The following is a 26,729-nucleotide window of genomic DNA, read 5'->3' on the forward strand; positions in this document are numbered from 1 at the left end:
TGCAGTACTCTGTGGTGGGGATGATGAACATCTCTACTCCGTGTTCATCTACACCAGTGGTTCTCAACCTGTGGGTCATGATAGCATGTGTATCAGATGTTAACATTATGCTTCATAGCAGTAGCAAAATTATAGCTATGAAGTAGCAGTGACAGTTTTATGGTTGGGGGCCAGCACAGTGTGAGAAACTTAGAGTCTCGGCATCAGGCAGGGTGAGAAGCGCCGCTCGAAATGCAGTGACTGTGCTGTGTCCCCGTGGCAGAACAGGCCAGTCCTGAAGATTTTCTCTTTTCTGTTCAACTATGGCAGTTTCATAAGCTTCAGGGTTACGTGACGTGAGTTGGGTTCCCTGGGTGCTATGAACATGTGTACACACAGAGCTTGTTTCTAGCAAGATGTTTTTCTTTGAGATTATAAATTAAGTAGCATTCATATTAGTTGTCATTTTCTCTTTCAGGGATCTGTAGAAGGTGCCTCCCTGCCCGCCTTATGTTAAAGCATGTCTGTCTTTGTTGTTTCTTTCTCTGTCTTGTTTGTTCCCTTGCTTTTCTTCAGTGGTATTTATTAGAATTCCATGGTGGTTTTGTCCCGGAGATCTCTTGCCTTCACCTACTACCCCCTTTCAGTCTTCCTCAGTTTCACTTAGCTAGTACTTGGTTCCTTCTGGTAATTTTTATTCTGTTTTGGAATTTTGATCCATGTTCCTCTTTCATGTCTTCTCAGGCTTTTTTGAGGGCATTGGATTCATCTTACAGTGCTTCGTCTTAATTCCTTCTTCCTCTTCAGTTTTACTGAGGATGACTCTTGGCAGTTTGGCTGCCTTGGTTTTTGCTTTTTTTCCGTAATGTGGGTTAGTTGTGCCCACATGCCTTTGGGTAGGCTAGAGGTTTGTGGCAGTAGCTTGCAGGTCTATGACGAAGCAGCACCTCCTCTGTCAGGAGAAGAAGCTTTTGCATTTGTGAGTTGTGGCATTTGATGGCCTCAGGTGGAGAGGAGCAGATGTCCCCACACTGCTCTGACATATCTTGTAGCAGTCCATCTCCTGGCCCCTTCCCTATTTACATTATAGTTGCTAGGGGCTTATTTCTGCTCACTCTTTAAAAAACATAGTGTGCGTGTGCATGTGCGTGTGCCTGTGCGTGTGCATGCGCACCATGTGTCAGAGCAAATGGGGAGAGGTCAGAGGTCACCTTGTGGGGGGTCAGTTCTCCATGTTTACCTACACCTCCTGCCCCTGTTTATACAGCCCTGTGCTGCATGACTGTTTTGATGACAGTTTTGGAGATTGAACCCAGGTCCTCATTCTTACAAGGCAAGCATCTTCCTGAGTGAGCTAAATCTTTAGCCTGATTACTATTATTTTTTGCCTATGTACCATTAATTTATCTAACTAGTATTTAAGAATGTTCTTTGGTTATTCCTCTTTTGTGTGATTATAATCAACTATGGAAAGATTACAAATATTTTAACATTGACACAGATATTTATTAACTTTGTTTTTGGTTGTGGTGATACTCTATTGAGAGAAGATAGGTACATTCTCCCTCATATTTATAATATTAATGTTGACATCTAAAGTTAAGAAAGAATCATGGATTTTCTCTCCCCTCCATGGGATAAAAATCCTCATGAAATATGAAGGTGGCTTACTAGGAGGGAGGGCTCCAGTGGGGGGGGGGGGGGACTGTGAGCGTGCAGTGTGAGCACAGTGCATGTGTGTGAAATTGTGAAAATCAATTTTTACTAAGTTAACAAAGAATCACAAGTTACAAGTATAAAAGTTCTCCCATCAAATCTAATGATTTCTGCATTTTGAGTTATTAGCTGGTACAGTGGGGTCACTATAATGATGGTTTTCATGTTACGGAAAGTCCAGAATGTGAAAGATATCACTGTGTTTAAAACTTGTTTATTTATGCTCAGTTGATCCGGGGAGATGCGTTCTTTTGCTTTTCTCAGCCTATGGAGGTTTTAATGAGATTTCTGGGTCTTTCGTGAGGAGCCTATGACTGCAGAAAGACAAGTGTATGGCTTTTACAAAGGAGCGGCTTTGAGTCCAGACTCACAGTTCTGGGAACAGTGGGACGAGCATGGCAGTGCCATTTAGATTGCAGACATTTGAAGGCATCTCTGTGTTTACAAAGACATTTAGAAAGCTTCCATTTGCAGTTAGAGGAATTAGGAAGGGCATTTGCCTGTATATTTGTCATGTTCAGTCAGTGGTTACAGTGTTTCTTATTATAGCTCTTGTTACATCTTTTGGATTGATCCCACTTTCCTTATGTTAGCATGATCTGCTCAAACCTTCCCAGGTGTTTCCTCAGAAATGCATTCTTAAGTCTATAACACTTGCTTATTTTTCTTTGAAATAAAGAAATTCGTATTTGCTGAGCATCGAAAACACAGAACAGGATATTTAGAATGCCTCGAAGGCAAGGAGATACTTACTTTTTTCTAGTTAATTTTAAAGAAACCTTATCAAAAGCATTTAAATGTCTCAGGAAAATAAATAACATTAATGCTTCCCAAAAAAGTGCAGTTGTTGATGAATTTTTGGTGACTCAAAGTTTCCTTGACTCTAGGTACAGAACTCTGTTTAATGAACAGGCTGATAGCTCCTAGCTGATGGTGGGGGCAAGATACCATTTTCTAAGTTATTGATTTCATGCTGGTGAAAGCCTCACTGTTCTGGGGAAAAGAAGAAAGCCCACCCCGAGTTTGTGCAGATGTTTTATTGTGATGGATCTATTATCCAGTTATTAGAAGATAAATGACTGATCTTTCCTGTTTTCCATGCCTCAAGAAAATTGAAATAAGAGGGGGAATATCATTTGGGCTGTATGATTAGGGCAGGTTGGATAGCCATTAATTTAAAGGAAGAAAATCTTGGCAGGATTGGCCAACTTATCCCATCTTATCAATCAAACTGTGATGCACTCCTTGTGATGACCCAGCACTCAGATTTTTGTAATGCTCATTAGAATTCATGACAAAATAGATGCAAGGAAACGTTTTGTACCCTTCATAATTTTATAGAAAATTTATTGTTATTAGAGGAACCATTTGCTTAGTGTGATTTTTTTCATTACCAGCTTGTCAACTAGCATAGATAATCTAGAGAAAATATGAACTCCATAGATGGGATGTCACTTTTGTTGATGGTTCATGTAGTTTACCTTGGAGCACAGCTAATGGCTGAAGTTCATAGCAACAGCACAGAAAAACGTGGCAACCGGGGGAGATAAATGAACCACGTTTATTGCTTTAATATAAAAAATACATAAATGGAAGGCTGCATTTGAATCTGACGAGCTCACTGCAGCTGTTGGAGTGATTTATCCCCACCATGTGAGGAGCGAGGGCTGACGTTATCCCCACCATGTGAGGAGCGAGGGTTGACACAGCGAGGTGGGAATTCTCTGTTTGGTTTTTGGAAACCAATACTTTTGGTTTTGAAACCTAAGTAGATCATTTTATTTTAATTGAGAATGTTTTATGGATATTGAACAGTTAATAGATCCAAATGATCAGTTGTTCTGCTTGTGTTTATCAGAAGCTCTCAGATTGTTTAACACAAATGAGCAGACGGACAGTTAGCGCAATGGAGTCCGTGCTGCGGGGGTCAGTGTTGCTTCAGGACAGCGCTGGTCTTTGACATTCTTCCTGTGCTTAGTGTTTCCTGAAGCCTCACTTGTCACTGTCACCGTGGTGTTTATAGTGCGATCTGCCCCACAGTTGCGCACTGTTGCCGTGACTTGATACACTTACGATCCTGCCACAGCCAACCCCACTCCATTGTAATGTTGATGTTAGATAGCATTAAAAAAAATGAAAACTATTTTAAACTTAAAATGAGCTCAGTCTTACTGATCATTCTAGGATGTACCTCGATTTTAAAATTCTCTACCAGTTGTTATTTGTGATGATTGACTTACAAATACAGTGATGTTTTTGACTTACTAGTCGGAGCTAATTCTACAGTTTACTGTTCTAAACGTTTAGGTTATCAAAAGAGACTTTTAAATTGTTAACTTTAATCTTATATAACCACAGTTGTAAGTCGATGTGACTATGTTTGAAGAGTAATTCATGCAGAAGACATCAACATGTGGAGCTGGAAACACGCATTTAACGTACTTTCCATATCAACCGCAAATAGGAAGTTAGACATATAATGCATTTTTATTTAGCTCACACAAATAATCAATTCTTTGCTTTTTCGATTGAGGTGCATCCATGCTGGGACCAGCAGGCACCCGTACATGGGTAGGGCTGGAGTCAATAAATGCAGCTTCACGTTTATACTGATTGGTAATTCATAAAATCCCCACAGGACTTGAGACTTGTTTAGCATAATAGCAAGTCTATATTCCGAACTGTTTTCTTTCAATTGTGTTGTTGGTTGCATATTAATAAACTAAATGGCAACCAAGTAGAGGGACAAACACTCAAAATACGAATATCATTGTAGCTAATATTTTTCAAAAAGTACCATTTCAATAAGTTATATTTCTATTTAATTGCTTATTTTTTAACCATTGGGGAAATTTTAGATACTAAAAGAAAAATCCCTAGTGTTTAGAAAGGATATAATAATAATTTGTTTTTTTCAAAACCATGTTATACCGTTGGCTAACTGTACCTGTTTCTCTGGTACACATGTAGAAGAATTTATATTAAATATTCTGCTTGCCTTGTATCTTTTTTGCTGGAGGAATCAGAGTTTCACCCAAGAGTTGTAAGAACATGACAATTCAAAAGTCCACATTTGGGATTTCATAATCGGTCTAGGGGAACGCCACCTCCTTTTGGCAGTACATCGTTCTGAGTTTTATGCATGATCCACTAACGTTGCCGTCACTGTATTTTCCTTGAGAATAAATTCTATTGCTAAAAACAAATGTATTAAAATGTGTACGATTTAAAGTGTTTGTATTAAGAATACCCTGAGTTCTTTGTAACATTGCTGAGTCATTGCCTGTTCAGTTTAAGTTGGTCTTGGCACCTCTCCTGTTGCCTTGTATCTTCTGAATGTCATTACTGCTAAGAAAGCATCTTTACATTAAAGTGTGTTTTAAAAAGAGAACTGAATCATTAATATTTAATTTGCATATAATGTATTAGAAATTAACAGATAAAGTAAGATAACTCGGATTTATCTCCCTTCAGAAAAAGGTTTGTTTTCTATACTAGTTGCAGCACTTACTAGTATTCTTCAAGCAAATGATACTTTGTGTTACTCATCTTAAGTGAATGACCACCTTCCAATCTGATTGTCCTGACATTGTCTGTGCAGCTGACTAGAAGATGGATACACAGTGTATTTTAATGAATTACTATTTCTTTCTTCTTAGCTGGTGGCTGGCAGTGTGGTGATGGCTTTTGAAGAAGTGTGCCCAGATAGAATCGATCTGATTCACAGGAATTACCGCAAGCTTTGTAACCTACTGGTTGACGTTGAAGAGTGGGGGCAGGTGGTCATAATCCATATGCTAACAAGATATGCTCGGACACAGTTTGTTAGTCCTTGGAGAGAGGTGAGTGCTGATTGGTTTCCTGCTCATGAACTGTACTAAGAGGATGGATTAACTTTTACAAAATGTGCAACAAACAGTAACGAATCAGAAATATGCATTTTAGTGAGAACTCATTTTGCTGCTTGTCAAGTGTTTTAACAGTTTTATATTTAAACAGGAGTCCGATCACTGTGTAATCTTTCATATGATACTTGACAGGAGGCCCCTGTTAGGACACACAGGTTCACATGATGTTATCAAGCCTGGGGTTTTCTTTTGTTATTTGTAGTTGAGTTTCCAGTTTTGAGCACTATTTATCTTATGGGCTGATTTGCAATAGTAGGTAAGTGAGTTTCCACCATAAATTAATACTTAGGGTGAAGATTTCTATACTTTTTAAACAAACTACTGTTGAACGTCTAAACTTCTTTCACCCCAGTTTTATACTTTTAAAATACTTTCTTTTTACTTGAAGTGTGTGAAATCAATAGTTAAATGTCCTATAAAGTGCATTTATTTTTGTTGGCAGGTTGCTATTAGCAATTTATTATATTTCTTACAATAAAATTTAGAAACTTTAATTGTATTGTGTAGTTCATAATAGAACTCACTCACTGTTTCTATGCTAAAATCAAATGTAAGTTTTAACTTATTGTATAAGGAATCTTAAGCCGTACTATAATAGTACAGTTGTCTTTTGACTTATTTTTAATGCAATCTTATTTTTATTTCTATGTATGTGTGCATGTTTATGCATGTGTACATGCATGCATAAGTGTGTACATGTATTCATGTGTATATGTGTACCTGTATTTGTATTCATATACATGTGTTTTCACAAATGTACATGCGTGTGCATATATGTGTTTATATATGTATGTTTTCATGTTCTTGTATGTGTGCATACATGTACACAAGTGTATTTTCACAGTGTGTGTGTAGGGGGGCTCGTACATGCATGTACTCCACATGTACCAGCTCCTGAGTAGGTCAGAACTGGGAATTGAACTCAGGTCTTCTGGGTCTGCACCAAGTACTCTTCACTGATAATGAGCTACCTCTCAGGCTCCAGTATTACGAACTTGAAAAATCAGTTGTGAGCTCTACTCAACTGATTATACAGTATTTAGAACATTCTGCTTTTTAAAATGAAAGGTAATATTAATCTGAGAGGAAAATGTAAATAAAGTTTCACAAAGTGGGTATATTCTTATAGATACTTTAAGAGACATATCAAGCTTACAGATAATTACTAATTATTTCATAACATTTTCTACGTTGACTTCTGTTTTTGTATAAGAAGATTCAAACATTTTTATATATCTTGAACACTATGTCTCAGTTTGTTTTTCTGGTTACTTTGGGGAGTGTTATGTATTGAAGCTGGGGCTCAAACATGCAAAAGACGAGTCTGCCACTGGACTTCCTCCCAGCCCTTCTGTGCTTTATGTTTTTTGGGGGGTTCTCCTTGTGGAGCCCCTTAACTTCATTGTAAATAAAATGTTTGCATTTTTCTACAATATGTAAAAATTTCTTATGCTACATATGACTTAAATCTAAGAAGTGTTATAGTTAGTAAAAATTAATTTGATTTATTATTGACTAGAATTCAGTTTGGAGACTCTTTTACTAAATGACCTTCCTGTGTGTATGAACATAGTTCAAGTTGTTTTTTTAAACCAGTATTAACACTTGAAATTTTTATTTTGATTTATTCTCAAAACAATCTAATACCTGTATGTAGATGATTTGTTGCCTTGTTGGTGGACAGAAACTAGAGCTAGACACACTTATATCTTCTAAAACATGTATCATTTGCTAAAACTAAAGTCTTGTAGCTCATTTTTGTCTTTTGAGTCTTATTTCATCTTATTTTAGATGAAATAAGTAAAACCATATACAAAATCAAAGCTAAGTTAAATTCTGCTCTCACGTGTGTATTTGTGCGTTTATATGTGTGTGGAGAGGAGAGGCTGCACCTTTCTTTGCTTTTGCATGTTAATCCCATGATCTGTAGTCACTGTGAGGAGGAGATGTGGCCACTGTCCCAGCACACTAGATTGGGACTGCTGCCTATTTCTTTGTCACCCGTTAATCTGACGGTGTGGGCGCCATTTCAGATGTGCTGCTGTGCCCCCGGATGCTGTAGTGTCTGCCACCATGGGTGTGTGTGTGTGTGTGTGTGTGTGTGTAGTGTGAGTATGGGTGGAGTGCATGGGTATGTATGGAATGTGGGTGGGCAGAGTGTGGGTGTATAAAATGTGTATGTGTGTGGGTAGGTGGAGGGTGTGTGTGTGTGGAGTGTGTGTATAGGGTGTGTGTGTTTGTAGAGTGTGGATGGGGGTGGAGTGTGGGTGTGGTGTGGGTGGCTGAGGGAGCAGAATACTGGAGCTGAGGGTTTGATTTCTCAGAGCAGCATGCATACATTTTCCTCTGAGACAAAATGCATTTTGGCTTAAAGGAAAGAAGGAAAAATCATTTAGATAGATTTGTAAATTTTCATTGGCTTAAATCATACTCTCTTTTTAAAGTTATAGAAGTACTTAAATTTGTAAACTAAAAACCAATTTTTTAAAAAATTTCTTGGTTGACCCTTGAGGGCAGTTGTTGCTAACCATCTCACTTCAGTTATGCTAGGAGTTTTCATTTAACTATGGATAAACATTTCACTTGATTCTTAATGTAAGAGGCTGTAAATTGCCCTCAATCTATGGAAAAAATGATTCTTTGATTAAGTTCTATTTGAATATCTTGTTTAGCCTTATGTACCCTGGATATTAGGATTGTATCTGTGTGTTTTCTTAATATTTTATAAAGAACCCTTGAGAAAAAAAGCTGTAGTCAGTGCATGCTGTAGTGTCAAAGCTAGCAGCCACAACACGCTCTTTGTACACACACACTAGGCACAACCATGCTTGGAAAGTGCCGCCACTTGGGTGGTGTCCACAGCATACTCTTTACCTGAGTCTCTTTTGGTTTGATTGCTGCAGATACTTAGAGCAAGAAGCTGAACTGTTTCCCTGGTGGCTCTCTGACTCTTCATGTTGCTTTCATCTCTTTAAAATGTTAAAGACTGCCTTTGGTTAATTTAGTTAAAAAATCGTTGGCCTGGGATCTGGAGAGATGGCTCAGTGGGCAAGTATAGTGCTTTGAGAAAGACCCCAAAATGGGGATTCATTCCTAGCACACTTGGTGGCTCACAGCTGCCTAGAAGTCCACCTTACAGGGGATTTAGTGCATACGTCTGTATTCATGTGTACATGTCCACACAGACATATCCTCACACACATTTATAAAGAAAGGAAATGATAGACTTTATAAGACTGAACACAATTTAGCTGCAGTTGAAAGAAACAGAGACATGTTCAGTCTATATCTGCTTTCTGTTTCAGAAATTGTTTTAAATGTTTTGTAGCAAAGTGTTTTATTATAGCTAAGGTTATTACAGTAGAATGACACAGTGGACCAGTAGTTTTAAAGAGGACTGAGGACTGTTCTGGCCTTTTGGGATCAGTGGAGAAAAAAATATTTGAGAACTTCATTAACTACAGTCACAGGCAGAAATTCCTCCTGTAAGTGCTGTGCAAATACCACCGTACCATACATAAATCAGGGGCATTTTACCTTCAGTAAGATTGTATCAATGCGAAAACTGTCACCAAATTAACATCTCAACTTAGAAGTTATTTAAAATAGAAAATTTCATATCACACCAAGTTTAGGCATTTTGGTTTCCCTTTCTTGTATTAAATGTGAAAATAATATTCTAATTTATCTTTTTGATGTGCTTACATCATGGATAGTTTTGTTGGTCATGGCTTCTTATCACAGCAAGAGAAAGGTAACTAAGGCAGAAGGTGGTTCTGAGAGTGAACTGTTGTGACAGACGTGACCGCAGCAGCTTATAGAAGAATGTTTATCGTGGGCTTACAGTTTCAGAGGGTTAGAGTCCATAACCATTATGGTCAGAGGTATGGCAGCAGGCAGACTTGGCTCTGGAACACTAGTAGCTGTGAGTTCACATCTTGAGACACACCATGTGACAGAGAGAGCTAACAGGAATAGCATAGGAGTTTTTGTAATTCAAAGCTCATCCACAGTCCTCCAATAAGGCCACACCTCCTGATCCTTCCCAAACAGATAAAGCTTATGGGGGCCATTCTCTTTCAAACCACTGTGTTGGGCAGTCAGAATTTTCATATCTACTTACAGATGAAGATACTGAGGCATAAAGATTTTAGCAGTTCACCTAAGTCAATACTGTATAGAAAAGATAGGCCAGGAGACAGTTACCTCATTCTAAAGGCCATCATTTTTTTTTTTTTTTTTTTTTTTTTTTTTGTATTACATTACCTATTGGCTTTAATATGGTTTGTATTTGCTTATTGGTTTCCTGTCAAAGGTAATTTCAGAGCCCCTAGTCTATAGCACTCAACTATATATCTATAATTAGTGTGCCTTCCAAAGAGAAAAATCCTGTTTTTCTTTGCATTTGAGTGTGTGAGTATGTAGGCCAGCATCTCTCCATAAACATGGAGCTACACTGCAGGCCAGCAAGCACCTAGGCTCCTCCCACAGGCTTTTCACATGGGTGTGGAGGATTCAATTTCAGGTCTTTGTGTTTGTGTAGGAAGTGCTGTGGCTGCTGAGCTGTGTTTTGAATTCCTAAGAACATTTATGTTAGTATTCTTGAAGAGTAGTAAACGTTAGCTTTTAGGCATCGAAAATTATTAGAAATAGTTTTTGAGGTGAGCTGACGGGCATATTTTTGTCAGTCAGTTCTCAAATGAACACATCATACAGAAATAAGCTTCTGTGGGGCCAGAAGAGATTTTTTAATTTAGTTTATTTGCATCATTATAGATGAGTATTTAGGCTGTTTATATGTAAATGTACGATTTGAGGAACAATTAAGTGTTGACAAAGTAGACTGCAGTCATATCAATTGCAGGGCATTCTCCATAATTTTTCTAACTGACATCTTTGATGATAAATAGTGGGTGCCAAGTCAAAGCCGATTATACAGTGTACGAGGGATTCATGGGGCTGTCAGAGAGAAGACCGATTGACTTTAAATTTACATATTAATGAGAAGATTTGTTAAGAGGGTGCTTGGCTATAGAAAATAACAGTATATTTACAGGGCACGGCATTTTATACAGAAAGCTGATGCAGGAAAATGGAAATTAAACCTTTTAGGTTAATACATTCAAGAGACTACTAAAATGTGTATTTGCATTTTTATCTTCTTAAAAATTTACCTTGCTCTTCGCAGTCTGTGTCAGCTGGTTTTCCATTCTAGGTCAAGTTTGTATAATTTTCAAGGATGTGACATTATTTAAGTATTTTCTCTGTCATTGAAGCCGGTTATGGGAAAGCATGTAAATCTCTAACATAAAGCTGCTTTTATAAAAATAATGGATTTGAAAGTAAATACATTTATTTTGAAAATAAACATAAAACAAAGTGAATGCTTAAGAATGGTTTATATGCTGTTTTCTCTTCAGATCATACAAATCTTCCTTTCTTTCAAAGTTACTTAACATAAAATGAAACAAACAAGCCCAAGAAACCCTCACCCTGTTGGCATTAGCTGTACACTGATCTTGAATGAAACTGTTTGGTGCTGACAGGAAAGCTTTTCATAGATAGATCCAGTTCTGTTAAAATTGCTAGGAGATAGAAGATTTGTAACAATTATCAAAGCTGTATAATTTGAAACTTAGAAGTAAACATTCACCATAATTGTTTAGAATAAGGCCTGAAGTTTGGTGGCATTTATCCACTTCTTTGGAAACTCGGGAGTGGCTGATTGATGTCTGCCACTCTCTGCAGCTCTGTCCTTGAATTTATAGGACTTAGGTGAGCATAAGGACTTTCTAAGGTTGGAGTTTTGTTTTTTAAAGACTTATTTATTTATTATATGTGAGTACACTGCAGCTGTCTTCAGACACACCAGAAGAGGGCATCAGATCCCATTACAGATGGTTGTGAGCCACTGTATGGTTGCTGGGAATTGAACTCAGGACCTCTGGAAGAGCAGTCAGGGCTCTTAACCACTGAGCCATCTTTCCAGCCCAAGGTTGGAGTTTTGCTTAAAGTGATTTTAGTACTCATGTCTTTTCAGAGATTTTTAGAAAATAACTATCAAAATGCACACTACATATATAACCATATGCATGTATACTTATTGTGTGTGTGTGGTTCTTTTCAATAGGTTAATTTAAAAACAAACACACTTTGTAGTGTATCTTACCATTGGATTATTACTGGATTTTGCTATTCTGTCGCATCTTTAAAAATGAAATACTGAGGATTTATTATTGAATATGGTTTTTACAAAATGAATGAAATAAGTTCGTGTGTCAGCAGACAGCTGTTGACAAAGGCTTTAGCACAAATGAATCTTGGGGCTGTGGGCCTGGGGCTGGTAGGGAGGTGGAGGCTGTCCTCCACGTGTAGGGAGGTGGAGGCTGTCCTCCACGTGTGGGGGACATTCGACTTAAAGATCTCTGTTCTTTTGTTCACTGTTTGTTCGTGATCGGATATTTCAATCCTAGGAGATTCCTTTTGTTAAAAGTAGTTAATTTTATCCAAGTGATATGCACCGATTTGTAACCATCTTTTATCTCATATTCGACAGTTTCATGTTCTTTATTATGTACACCTCCAGCTTGCACCTTTCTCTTTTAAGTTTAATAATCCTGTCAGGCTGGTGAGAGGTACTCTCCTGTTGCATCCTCCTCCAGGCCTGACGTCCTTTACGATTTTTGTCTGTGATCATGTGTTTGCAGTTACTTTTAAGATTCCTAAATAAGGCATTTTTTTTTTTTTTTTTTACTATTTCCTGACAGCAGTTTTAGATGTTATCTATCACCTTTGTGCTGTAGAAATGGAGAATCCGCTGTTTCCACCTCTAAACGTTTTATCTGTTACATTTCTCTTCTACCTGAACCGTTTCTTGTGTTGCTCCTAAAAGACTTCCTGCGTATAAATTCTTAAATTTTGCTCAGCTGAAAATATCTTGATTTCATTTTTTATATTTTTGGAGAAGTGTTTTGATTCATAGAATTCTTTGTGTTCGATTACTTCTGGCCAAAAATTAGTTGCAGTCACTGTTCCTCTGTATATAATGTCCATGTGTTTAAATATCATAATATCCATAATAAATACCATAAATGTATGCACTGCAGTGTGATTACACTTACCTTTCCTATCCTCTCTCACCCCTCCCCAATCCTGCCAACTCCCCCCTTCCTCCTCCAGCAGCTGTATGTTTTGGGGTGTGTGTGTGTGTGTGTGTGTGTGTGTGTGTGTGTGTGTGGTCACAGCTGCTGTTTGTGACGATTGCAATATCCAGAAAAGTGTGCCCTGCGTTTCTCCCCATCCTTTGGTTTCCACAGTCTTTTGCCCCATCTTCTCCGTGTTCCCTGGGCCTCAGCTGGGTTGACATAGAAGTCCCACTTGGGGCCAGATGCTCACCAGTCACTGAATCTCAGCATTGACCAGTCCCCATCTTGACTGTCACTTATGGCTGAAAGAAGTTTGCCTGACCAAGAGAGTAGAGAGTGGTAGAGGACATAGGCTGTATATGCCTTGGTTTTATATATCTAAGTTTTATGGATAGAGTCCATTTATTTGTCCATTTCCTTGGGTGGGGGAGGGGTGCTTGTAGGGCTGAGCCCAGTGCCACACGTGTTTGAGTAAGTACCCTACTTCTGAGCTAGCTACATGTCCAGCCCATTGCTATTTTTGCCTTGAGACTGGGTCAGGCTGAACTTGAACCACCTACATTATTTGTTTTGTTCTTGAATCTGAAATTCTCTTACCTTTGCCTCCCAGATGCAGAGGTTATAGGTATGAACCATGCTGGTCTCATGGGCCTCCCTTATTTTTAACTGCACCTGTTTTGTTTTTTTTTTGTTTTTTTTTTTTTTTTTTTTTTTTTTTTGGTGCCTTTGGAGTGCTGATTTTTTTTACAGCAGTGTGAGAGTCTATGCAATGAAGGCATTCCAGGTACAGTGAAGGTACAGCTCACAAGATGCATCCCAGCTCCAGGTCAAAGGCCTTCACGTGTTTCCCACATATCCCTGTGAACCCACTGACTCCGACCTTCCCTTGAGCTAGAATTACTTAATCTGACACCTATCACTGTAAAGATGCTGTGACAGTGGCTAGAGGAGCCACGCCTCAGGAAACACATGGCTTCTTTTCAAACATTTGGCTTCTCAGCTCTTTTAGGACATCCACACAGATCTATATAATCAAATTGGCTGGTGGAGACAGTAAACTGTTTGCCACATTCTTGATATCATGTAATTTTGAAGAGATTGTAGTTCTGAAAGAGTATTTAAATTTTGTATATCCACAGTGAATGTAGAATAAGTGCTCTGACAAAATTCATGTAGATCTCAAGGATAGGCCAATTTTATTTTGATTCCATTGCAGTGCATTTTAAAGGTTTATTTATTTTTATTCTCTGTGTGTGTTTGGCCTAAACGTATATTTGAACACTGTACATCTGCCTGGTACCTGCAGAGGCCAGAAGAGGGCGTCAGGTCCCCTAGAACGCCAGTCCTAGGCCTGAGCCCTCAGCAAAAGCAGTGAGTGCTCTAACCATTGGGCATCTCCCCAACCCTGCAGGACTGTCTAGAGGAAGTTACACTGTAAGCTGGGCGTTCTTAATCTGCACTACTTGCCTGTGTGTGCTCATCTACATTGCTAACTCATTCTATTTTATAACATTTGTTATGAAAACTTTTACACTTAAAAACAGCAGCTCGTTGTAATCTTTCAAGTACTTGAAGATGTTAATAGTAGATTAAAATGAGTTTTCTTCGTCTGATGTCCAGATGCCAGTTCTTCTTAGTCAGTTTATTTCATGTATAACACATAGAATAACAGTATCTCTCCAAATAGAGATCAGTACACACACACACACACACACACACACACACACACACACACACACACACACACATGGAGAGGGAGAGATGTAAAGAACCACAGAGAACCGAAGCTTGCTGAGAAGTTGAGTAATTAAATGAAATGTTCATTGCTAGGGTCCGGCAGTGGATTTAAACAGGCAGAAAATGAATCAGTGAACTAGAAGATAGGTCAATTTAAGGGATCTAGTCTGAGGAGCAGAAAATGGATAAAGTAAAGTGAGCAGAGGGCAGCAGTAAGATTCTGATGAAGCCTTTGGGTACCCTCAAATGTGCTTTTACACAATGTAATGCTTGAAGCAAAGAGGAGAGTGGAGGGGCTGACGGAACACCTGAAGACACAGTGACAGGACACTCCACATGCGATAAAAGACACTCAGTGATCTATCAGGACACTCAAGTTCTTGGTAAGAACTCCTGGGTCCACACCAGGACCCACTGTACTCTGTGGAACATCAGATATGAGGAGAATCTTCAATGTAGCCAGAGGGAAGGGATGCTGTGTGCAAGGTTTTAGCTGCCTTCCTATCACAAACCACATGTTCTAGAAGGTGGTAGTTCAAGAAACAGATTTTTTTTTGGGGGGGGAGATAGGGTCTCCTTATGTTTCCCTGATTGTCCTGAAATTCTGTGTAGCCAAGGCTAGTCACAAACTCAAAAAGATCTACGGGGACTGGAGAGATGGCTCAGCAGTTAAGAGCACTGGCTGTTCTTCTAGAAGTCCTGAGTTCAGTTCCTGTAACTATAGTGCAGCTCATGACCATCTTCTGGTATGCAAACAGAACGCGCATGCATTAGTCAATTAAAAAATGGATCTCCCTGACTGCATCCCGAGTGCTGAGACTAAAGGTGTGTGCTACTACTCACGGCTTTTGTTGAATTGAAGGAGTAAAATTGTAAACCAGGAAGGCCATATCTGGCAAAGTTAGCTTCCAAAATGGAGAAACCAGTATATTGTGGTGTGGACTTACCTATTCATCTAAAGTTCTTGATGCATTGTAAGGTAAGACAGTAGGTCACAGAGTCCCCAGGCACTTACTTTGTCTGTCTTTAAAGTTCATTAGTCATCACAGTTCCTTTGCTGTTGTGATTTACAGAGTCATAGGAAAGCCACTATCAGAGTTTTAATAACTGTGTGTGTTAGTGCCACAAAGCACTTTACAAACCTGTACTTCTTGTCCCTCTCTCTGGCAGTCCCAGAGTTGACTTGCTGATGCTGGGTCTTGTGAACACTACGGAGTGACAACCTTTGTAGGACACCAGTATCGCAGATACTGTGTTCTTTCCAAGTAGTTGAAATGGAGTTCTCCAGAGCCCTCCTTCCCTACTCTCAGTTTCAAATGCCAGTATATGTGTGTATGTATCTTGTTCTAGGTATCAGATTCCTTACTGATTTAGAAAAAGTCTTAGCGCTAGGCTTAGTGGTTTAGCTCATGATCCCAGCATTGGAAGGCAGGGACAGGAAGGTGGCTCTCCTAGTTTAAAGCCAGCCTGCTTTTGTTCCAAGTGTCCCAGGGCTACATGGTGAGACTGTCTTGGGGTGGGTGTTTGATTTATATCTTGTTCTGGAATTTCTAAATATATTATAAAAGCTTTGCTTCAGTCCCTTTGTTTTTAATGCCCTAACGAAGAATTGAGTTTATCAATTTCATTTTCACACACATTTGCGTCCCTGTCTGCAGTATAATCCCCATCTCAGGGATTAGGACGAGGACCGAGTGAGTCCATGAGAAGTCACCCGCTTTTTGCTTTGTAATGGGCCGAGAACTGTTCTAAAACCCACTCACTGCCGCCAGATGTAGCTTTTTAAAAATTCCTATCGTTGGAGCTAGGATATTACAACTCTTTTTTTCTCAGGCTTTGGGGGTCTGCCCTGATCAGCATGGCCACAGGCATATTTTATGTAAGGGACATTTGAAAAATGCTTTATGCAGGTCTTCCACCCCATTTCTTAGCAACACACAAAGTTTGGAAATGGATGCATTCCGAAAGGATGGTTCTTATATACGTGAGCTGAACATATAGCTGAATATAGAAATGAGAAATGTTGTGGGCGATTGAACACTGAATTTTCGTAGTGGCTCAACACAAAGTTACTGTGCACAGGTGTTTCCGTAATTGTGATGTATTGTGGAGATTCAGTGCTCAATGGTCCTCAAAGCCACACTTCCACCTGTGTGGAGTGGGTACTGTGGACAAAACATACAAAATGAACAGCGTAGCAGTTTTTAAATGGGGTTGGGGTGCTGTCCTCCACCAGTGTCCATGCCCTGTATTGCATGCTGGATTCTGAGAGGAAATTCCACTTTTTCTTTAGGAGATAAAATTGTTCAGTGTTTCTACCTGTACTCATCTGTGCCTGTGTGTTCTCGGTCATGAACACATTCACTATAGTGCAGTGACTCTTAGGGTGACCTGGTGTCAGAGAGGTGTGCCACCAGTCTATATTGCTACAGGAAGATGATGGGTCTGTGCCTTCCCAGACGCACTGTGGAACTCTAGCCCTCCGTGTAGTGGTATCTAGAGAGGTAATTAGGATTAGGTGAAATCACATGGGCACCTTTAGAGTCTCAGCCTTCCTAATGCTTTATACAGTTCCTCGTGTTGTCGTGACCCCCCAGCCCTAAAGTTCTTTCCTTGCCACTCATAGCTGTAATTTTTCTAGTATTATGAGTTGTATGAATCTGATATGTAGGATATTTGATGGGTGGCCCCTGTCAAAGGGCCATTGGATCTCCAAAAGGGTCACAACCCACAGGTTGATAAATGCAGTTTCAGAGGAACCTGTAGCTACCCCTCTGTTGTGATTTGAGGTGGTAGCTGACTGACTACTTTAGTGTCTCAGGTTCCATGGGCCATCCTGGGTGCCCCCTGCAGGAGTCACCTCTCACCCTAAGGTATAGTCTACCCCTCCAGCAGACTGCAAGGACTGGTGTTTCTGGTTTGAGTACTAAGGACCTCATCCCAGCCCATTAGGTTGTTGTGAGGTCAGCAGGTGCCAGGCAGTGAAGGGGAGAGGTGACTGCAGGAGGAACAGCTGCTCCCGAGTTCAGTCTGGCCCTTACTTTAACCTGTGACCCTGTGATAAACCCCTGCATGATGTAAAACAGCAGAGTTTTGAGGATTGAAGGTCCATTTCCAGCAGCACTGTACTAGTGTAGAGGGACTGCCAGTCCATGTTACCTTTTGTTTTCACAAGGCCCCGTGTCACTGTCCCATGTTGGGTGAATAGATTTCTTACACATATTTTCTTGTCATCAAAATTTTAAACAGAAAATGTTTGTGTTTGAGCTTTTGCAAAAATGTTCCCTTTGTGGCTCCCAAAAAGGTGATCGTTTGTACCGGTTTCTTACCAAACTCAGATGGAGTTAGGGTAGGGTTACTTAGGAGTGTCTGTCTCCAGTCTTACAATCCCTCTAAGCAGCAAAGATCTGAGCTCTTGTTTGGAGCTCCAGGCGTCAGGAGTACACTGAGCTGCAGAATAGCACAGTCTCTGTGGCTTTGTCTTCAGGACACATTTGGTGAGTACCTGGAGCAGAGGGAAGCTATGCTGGCTTTCTCTGTTCTAGCAGTGTTGGGTTGGAGTGGGTGAGTAGAGAGAACCCGTCTTTACACCCTGCTTTGGTTTTATTGTTGAAAACAAAGGTTCAGTAGTTGAGTTGGAAGCGATGGGGTTCCCATGTCCCTCAGCTGTCACACAGGCATCTGTACCTGTCAGTGCAGCTCCATTAACACATGGCTATCAGCTGAAGCCTGCACACCTACAGGCGGCATGTGTTTATCATGGGCATCTGCCCTCCCTCCCCACAGCTGTCGCCGGTTACATCTTGACGTGCAGTTCTGTAGTAACAGGCATTGACAATTTGTCATGTGCTTGTTTGCCATCTTCACAATAATGTACTTTGCTCACATTTCCTATCACCTTAAACCCCTCCCCTTCCCACTGACCCCTCCTTTCCTCCCAACAGTGCTGCCCACACTTCATGTCTGAGTGTGAGCATTACTGCATGTTGTTAGGTCTGCTTCGTGAGTGTGAATGTTAGGTCATTTACTCTAACAAGGGCAAGTCACCAGAGGCTGCACCGTGAAGGAATATGACTCCCCTCCTGACTTCCATTGCCCATAACTACCTATCGGTCCTCAGAGGGGGTTGGGAACTGTTGACCCATCTCCACAATGCAGTGTTGATGGTCTTTTGCGGGTACCCCACCCCCACCCCCAAACACACACACACTACATGTCATGTCTGGAAGACAGTGTTTCCCAGCACTCCTTCCCATCCTGATTCTTACATGCTTTGCTTCTTCTCTTTCTGGATGGTTCCTGTAGGCAGTTGTTGTGGGGGGCGGTGAGGGGAAGAGGAGACGTTCACTTATGCCTTTAGCTCTCTTAAAGATTAGGTTGTCTGTTTTCTTGTTCTCAAGGTTTGAAAGTTCTTGGCACATTTTGGGTAAGAGCCCTCCCTATCTGAGGCTTATCTAATTCTGTTGACCTTGACTTTTGTGAAGCAGAGGTTTCAAACTTTAGTTAAGCGCAGTTTTGTTTTTGAGCCCCAGGTATATTACTGACAGAAACACTCAAGAGCCTTGTTTTGCTCTTTCCTCCCGAGTCCCACCTCTATATTTTGCTCTGTGGTCCATTCCTACTTTAGTTTTGAGGTGTTTAGGTCTGTGTTCACACTTCTCTATTATCCACATGAAGATACAGTAGTTGAAGACCCTTTTCACTGTACTGCAGGTTGGTTTTGTGACAGCAGCTCTCCGTCACTCAGTTCCTTGGTCCCCGTCTCTGCTCCACACTGTCTTGAGTACTCTGGCTCCACGTGTAGGCTAGAAGTCAGACTGAGCATTTAAGTTATGGAAACAGCCTGTTCCCTGGCTCCTAGGTTGAGGAACTCTTGGCCCAGTTTCCCCCCAGTTCCCACGCCTGCCTTCCCAGCTTCCTTTGTGCTTCTCTGTCATGTTGTTCCTTTTAAACACTTGCCAGGAGCACAAAGCTTTCCTTAATTCAAGTTGGTCCCTACTTTTCAAATGAGATGAGTAGATTTAATACAAGTCTATGTGTCTGTGTTAGAGGGTCTCTCCCCTTTCCCCCTCCCTCCTGCCTCCTCTCCCCCCCCCCACCCCCGTGTGGCTCCTCCCCCTAATCTTAGTTACTTTGCTGTGGCTGTGAAGAGACATCATGACCAAAGCAACTAGACCAGCAGACACTGAATCAGGGCTCATTAACATTTCCAGAGTGAGTCCTCTGCCTTCATGGTGAGGAGCATGGCAGCTGGCAGGCATGGCACTGGAGCAGCCAAGAGCTTAGCTTCTCCCTAGGCACCAGGCAGAGAGAGGCATATTGTGAATGGTATGGGATTATGAACCCTTAAAGCTTACCTCCAGTGATGTGCATTCTCCAAGAAGACCATGCGTCCTAACCCTTCCCCAAACAATTCCACCGACCAGGGAACCAAACATTAGCTATATGAGCCTATGAGGCCTATTCTATTCAAACTGCCACACTTCCTCAGTAGAAACATGTATATTACTCAAATCTTTAAAGTTTTCTGTGTGTACAAGTGTGCTCTCCCATGGGATCCATGTGGAAGCAAGAATTTAATGTTAGAATGCTTACATTTTATCAATTACCTTTCCAGGTTACTCATAAAAATGATTTTTATTTTATGTGTTTCACCCATATGTACCATACTATTGCAGTACCTTCAGAGGCCAGAAGAGGGCATTGGATCTCTTGGAGCTGGAAGTACAAACAGTTGTTGGAGGAAAAGTATCTGCTTAGGACTCCCAAGACCAAGTTTTCAGCACAAAAGAGATTTATTTGCCTCAGAGGGCCAGACAAAGACTAGAGATAGAGAAGGGGAAGGGAGAAAGGGAGAGGGAGGGGGCAAAGGGCTGCCTCTGGATAGAGAGGATACAGACGTGGCCCATCATCATAGGGCAGAGTTTAAAGGTAAACGGGCAAATCCGGTGTTAGGATGAGGTGTTTAATTTTAACTGGGCATTTTAGTCAGGTGAGCCAAAGGGGTACTTTTGATTGCTAGACTTTCAATATTTTGATAGCTGGACCTTGTAGTCTGCCTTAAGAGGAGGAAGTGGCCAAGCTTTAGGCATGTAAGCTAACGATTTTTAGCAAGACAGAGGGAATGGGGGAGGAGGGCAAGGCCTGTCAGCGCCATGTTCACCACACTCAATGGTCAGTCCTTAATCTCTGAGCTGTCATTTGGGTGCTCTGCGAGCGCAGTGAGTGCTCTAAAGCTCTGGGCCATCCCTCCAGCCCATAGCCTTGTAAAGGCAGGACCTTTCACTGACCTGCAGTGCGCTCTTGTGAGTGGACAGGTGGGTCAGTTAGCCTGGAGATGTGGGCTTTTCCTCCTGTGCTGCTCTTGCTGGTGTGGATCACCATATCCAGCCCCTTGTGACCTGCGGGGATCTGAACTCAAGTCCTCAGGGTTGGACACTAAGCATTCACCAACTGAGCCATCTCTGTAGTCCAGTAATTGAATATGTGTTGAGTATTTTTGGTGCAAACACCTCTAAAAGAGGTTTTTTTCCCCTGCCTCTTGATCATGAAATGTGTAGCGTAGTTTCATCTTCTTGTTATAACTTTCATCTGTTTTCTGAGAAACCAAAATACCAAAATGCCCACAATGGCATGTGCAGTGTACTCTGATATCAGATTCATGTGTGGCTGGATATTGCCAGGCTTCCAGCACAGCCATGTTAGGTATGTGGAGAAGCCTTTCTGCTTAGTACCAGATGAGCAGAACACCAGGGCCGATAACACTTTCAGATCAGAAAGTACTCCGTACTGTAGAGGACGCTCCGGAAAGTTCTACCCACAGAATATTCACGAGATAGTGTCTTTCAGTATGAGTGGAAGTGTGTTAGAATTGCTTTATCTTTTGTTTATGAAAATGGTCATATCTTGAGTAGAACATTTGGCAATGTCTTCCGATAAAGTTCATCTCAAGGTCTTTCAAACTCATTTGTTTTTACTCTTAAGCAGACAGATCACTTACCTTAATATAGCTTGTTTCCCTTGGTTGTTTACCCAGATATGGGAAAGTAAGATTCATTCTACAACTCACATAACTTTAACAAAGAACGCCTGTCTTTCAGCTGTTGAGAGGTGTCAAAGGTGTGACAGCTCTGAACCTCGCTTACTCACTTACCTGTGTTATTATTATCTTTGAGATTGCACAGCTCTTCCCCCATGTGATGGGTCAAGTGTCACAAAGTATAGTCAGTCAAGTTAAATTAAAAAAAAAAAAGATTGGCAAATTTAATTAACTCTGTAATTCATTGCCAAAATTATAGCCCTTTATATAAAAAGTGACATAAAGATTAAATTGCGTTTCTATAAAAATTGCTTCATCTCTTAATTCCTTGAATGTCTGGACCATATTTATTTTACGGTTTGTTCAGTGCAGGCTGCTATGAGAGATGCACCCTGCACTACAAGTACGTGTTCTCCACAACCTGCCTCCTGGGTCATGGGTGGGCATCTTCTCTGTGCCGAATTGTACCAGAGACCGACACTGTAGACACTTCCCTAAATGAACTTAATCTTCACAACAGTTTGTAACAGACATCTTCTTCTGGCACTGAGAGGTTGGTAATGTCTAGCATGGACACTGGACCAGCGTGTCCTTGTACCCCTGCTGGCCAGGTGAATGGCCATCCATTTTGTTTGAACCTTTGTCTCTTCTTACTAGTTAAAAATCTCAAACGCCATAACCATGATCAACAATTTTAAACCTGTTGTTGGTGGTTGGTCCCCCCCCCATCCCTTTCCTGTTCACAGAGTGAGCTTCCTGACTCCTGACCTATTTCTTTGGGTCCCCTCTGCCGCCATTTGGGTACACCGAGAGCAGTATTTATTTGGTACAAGTACATGCAGCCAGGTCCGAGATGTTCTGAGGACTGGGCATGGTGACCCACACCTATAATCCCAGCTTGCAGAACCTGAAGCAGAACCGCCATGCTTTGGTCAGAAATACATAGCAAGTCAGTCTCCAAAAGAAGAAAGATAAAGAGGAAAGAACCACACTGAACATTTATAAAAAGGTATAATAGAATTTTTGAGATGTGTGCCTTTAATAAATAATTGGTGTTAGCTGTTTTATTTCTAGGCAACAGGTTTTCTTAACTTAAAAAGAGAAAACTCAGTGTCCCATATTAAAATTCTAAAGCAGAGATTTAACTTTTTGGTTTCTCTGGGCCACGTGGATACAAATGTTATTTCAAGCCCTCCCTTTTATTTTACAAATTTTTAAGAATTAACATAATAAGTAAGGTTTTCTAGAAAAAATTTAAATAGCTATATCAGATCCTTGACTTTTACGTGGGAAGATAGTAATGAAAGAAAATTACTTCCTTGAGTCATCTGACTAAAATTACTACCACAATCCAAAACATTTTCTAGTAAAAATTATATTAAAAATATGTTCTTCATTAAAATAATGGAATCGAAGTCTAAATAATTAATAACAAAGAAGAAACAGAACAAATAATTGCTTATTAAAAGCAGCATTTATGAGCATTTTATAAAATAGAATTTTATTCGCTAGCTGTACTTTTGTTTTTGGTAGTTAAAGTTTCAAAAGGCGTTTTTATTATGTATTATTTTCAGGTAGACTTTAAACATGTTTAAATATTCTAGACATTATAATCGGACTGAGGTAATAGGGTGTTTCACACCTGATTATTTATGTAGCATTTCTTAGTTTTTTATGCATCTAAAGCCCCTGGCCTGGAACTCAGTAAAGGGGCAGCCAGCTCTAACCTTGCTTCTCACTCACAGTTGTCCTAAGACTGAGAGAAAGCACTTGGTTTATGTGAAGATAAGTTCTAGTTTAAGTTAATTAGTTCAGTGATTGACTTTTTGTCTTAAGGATAGTCTCCAGGCTGATCTGGAGCTCTCCGTCCTCCTCAGAGCTGGGATTAAATGCATGCACCAGAACAACCAGATAATCGCTAGTTTAGTTTTGAAGATGGAGATTTATTATTTTTAAAAATCTTTTGTTTTCAGTAAGTATAAATTGGGTGAATTTCCTCTGGTTAAGTAAGTTGTTTTGGATGCTTATTTCTTTATGAAACACAGTTTCCTGTAACCTAGGAGTAGGTGAGGGTGATTTGAACTTCAGTCCTCCTGCCTCTATCTCCCGCGTACTTGAGTGTCCAGTGGTACGTTACCAAGTGCAGCTTCTGTGGTTGGGACACAGCTTGGACTTTGTGATTGCTATCAAGCCCCTACCAGCTGAGCTACTTCACCAACTGCTTTGTGATCCACACCCCCAACCCCTCTCGTTTTTACGTTTTAAAGATTTCTTTTTATTTGTGCATGTCTTCTTCTTGCAGGGTATTTGTGGAAACTCTTGGAAGTGAAAAATATTAGCTTTTTTTGAGGATTTCATTTATTGTTGCATTGCACCTAAATAGAAATCACTTTCAAGTTGATTTAGGGCTTTTATCCCCATTATTTTAATGATTTAAACTTTTACTTTAAGAATTAAAACTTGAGCTAGAGAAATGGCTCTGTTAAGAGCACTGTCTATTCCTCGAGAGGTCTTGAGTTCAGTTCCCAGGAACCACATGGCAGCTCACAGCCATCTGTACTGGGATCTAATGCCCTTTTCTGGCATGCAGGTGTGTATGCTGGTAGAGTACGAATAAATACATAAATCTTATATAGAAACTCATGTAATTCTTAAAACTAATTTGGAGGCCGGGCATGAGCACGCCTTTAATCTCAACACTTGTGAAGCAGAAGCAGGTGGGTCTCTATGAATTCAAGGCAGGCCTGGTCTACAGAGGAGGGCTACACAGCAAAACCCTGTCCAGAAAGACCAAAACAACAAGAAATGGAGTTAGAGAGGTGTGGTGTCCCTTTACCTAGGTAACGTTTCACAAAACCTGTAGGTGAATAGTTTGATCAGGACAGTGAGAGCCAGGAGTTTGGATCATTTCATTACCCTTTAATGTCTGCCTGCTTAGCCCCACTTCCCCAGCCCTGAAACTCTGGTAACCATCAGTTTTTCTCCATTTCTGTAATTGCATCATTCCACAAATGTCACATACAGAGCAATGATCAGGAGGCCAAGTCAGGAGGATTATGGGGTTAGGCCAGCTTGGGCTCCCTAGTGATGGCCCGAGAAAATAGCCACTGTATGACTCAGGGTGTTTGAAGTGGTTGTGTGAGTGGCCCTCAAGCTCTTAGGGTTATTTTGCATCTTCGAAGTTTGTTCCTCAGTGTGGACCTGAGCTTTAGTGTAAAGTGGCTTTGTCTGCACCACACAGGTGGGTTGTATCTTTTAGTCTACTCTGCCGGACTGGCCTTTGAATTGATTGTTAAGGTTTGGGGTTCAAGTTCAGTGTTTACTTCTGTTTCCAATGTGGGATGGGGTCCATTTCTGTAATCCTTGTGTCCTTGCTGTCCGGTAGCCTGACGTCACCTGCCCTCTATTTGTTCCAAGACACTAACAGCCTCCTTTACCCCACCCCACCCCACTCTCAGCAGAGAGCACAAAACATGTATTACTAAGGATACTTTATAATTCAAAATTTAAGAAGTCCTTTTTTTTCCTAGAATCTTCTGCACTCAATTTTTTTTTTAAAATCTCAGACGATTCATAACTAAAAGTGAAAAGTGTAAGCAAACCACTAATGAGGGAGTTACTGAAGATTTGTAAATATTTGAAAGTCGCTTTTTCCCATGTCTGTTTCTGTTTGTTTGTTTCGGGGGCTTACGTGTCTACTTACACACAGAACCCTAGAGCCTTACTGAGATGACTAGGCCGAAACCGAGGTCCTTGCCTAGTTCTCAGCAGCCAGACTTGCTCCTCGTCCATCCAGGTTCTGCACCCCACCCTCTTCCTGCTTGTGATCTAGTGAAATGACTGTAACTTGTGCACATAACTCTCAGCTGTTCTCATTGTATGCCTGAATAGAATCATCATCATTTCTTTTCTTCGATAGACTGCAGGGATTTCTGTAGAGATTTGCTATGTACTATAATACAAGTATTATGTATTACAATGGGAAATATCTACCTTTGCATGTTGAGTGTACAGTCATTTGAATTGCTCCAACGGCAGAATTCTGCAGTAAGTTATTCTTGTAATTTTAAATGTTTTATGTATGTGGGGGCGTGAGTGTGAAGAAGGCAGCCTTCGGTGTCATTCCTTAGGAGATGGCTGCTGCTGCTTTTCTTTTTTGAGATGGTCTTCCAGGGCTGGCCAGTAAGCCTGGCATATGATTGTCTGTGTCTCTAGTGCTGGGTTTACAAGTGTGTGCCATCATGCCCAGCTTCCTATGTGGGCACTGGGGCTGGAAGCCAGGCCCTTATGTTCTGGATTGAGATGTCTTTGCAGCCCCATACTGTAGACTATAGACCTTTTCAAAGGAATGTCCCTTTGGCTGGGTAGCATCTTGGCTGTGCCATCTTACCTGGCATTGGTTTGTTTTCTTCACAGGATGATGGTCTAGAAGACAATGAAAAGAATTTCTATGAATCCGATGATGAAGAGAAGGAGAAGATTGGCAAGAAGAAACCGTATGCCATGGATCCAGACCACAGACTCTTAATTAGAAACACAAAACCTTTGCTCCAGAGCAGGAACGCAGCGGTATGTGGAGGTCCAGAAGAACTGTTTTACAGATTTACAAAGCAGTGGCCGAAAGCATGTGTGTCAGTGCTGAGTGTGTGGAGCCTTCACGCTGAGTGTGTGAATAGAACACTCACACAGCAGGCACATTTTATCTAAATATTTTTAAGCCTTTTATGTTTCTAGACATACACAATTAGGTTTTGGAATGCCTGGCTTGATACTCTGTTTGCTTTTTTCTGGTTGTGTTAAGAGGCTTGTTCAAAGACACGAACTCACTTTGTTTCTGAGTTGGTTGGTGTGTATTAGACCTTCCGTGAGGACGTAGGTTTGCTCGCAAACCTGAGAATATCAGGTACAGTGGTTTCCCAGTGGTAAACCTACCTGGTGAAGTGTAGCAGAAATGCAAGTGACTGGCCGTGTAGCTCAGTGATGGGCTGTGAGCCTTCCGTGTCTGAGGCCTCATGGCAGGAGACTTAATCGGAATTGTAAGTAATTAAAATCATCGTTGTTTGGGTCTCACAGGCTTTGCTTGTTTGTTTGACATCTTTACTTTTAAATAACCTTAAAGTTTAGACAAGTACATACTAAGAAACATCGGTCAGGAAAACCAAGTAATGCAGTGTAATGTCTCCGAGTCCTCCTCAAGACAGCACT

At 40.7% G+C, this 26,729-nt stretch overlaps 1 protein-coding gene across 2 annotated transcripts in view; it reads left to right on the top strand.

Moving 5' to 3' along the window:
- AP3B1 (adaptor related protein complex 3 subunit beta 1) overlaps positions 1 to 26,729 on the top strand; it is a 191,070-nt gene that overhangs the window by 48,038 nt on the left and 116,303 nt on the right. For both annotated transcript variants that reach the window (XM_080925494.1, XM_080925493.1), the window contains exons 7-8: positions 5,355 to 5,537; positions 25,941 to 26,093. In XM_080925494.1, coding sequence (XP_080781620.1) covers positions 5,355 to 5,537; positions 25,941 to 26,093 — 336 coding nt within the window. The remainder of the gene's footprint in view (positions 1 to 5,354; positions 5,538 to 25,940; positions 26,094 to 26,729) is intronic.

The sequence above is a fragment of the Micromys minutus genome (assembly GCF_963924665.1).
Source record: "Micromys minutus genome assembly, chromosome: 11".
NCBI classification, from domain to species: Eukaryota; Metazoa; Chordata; class Mammalia; order Rodentia; family Muridae; genus Micromys; species Micromys minutus.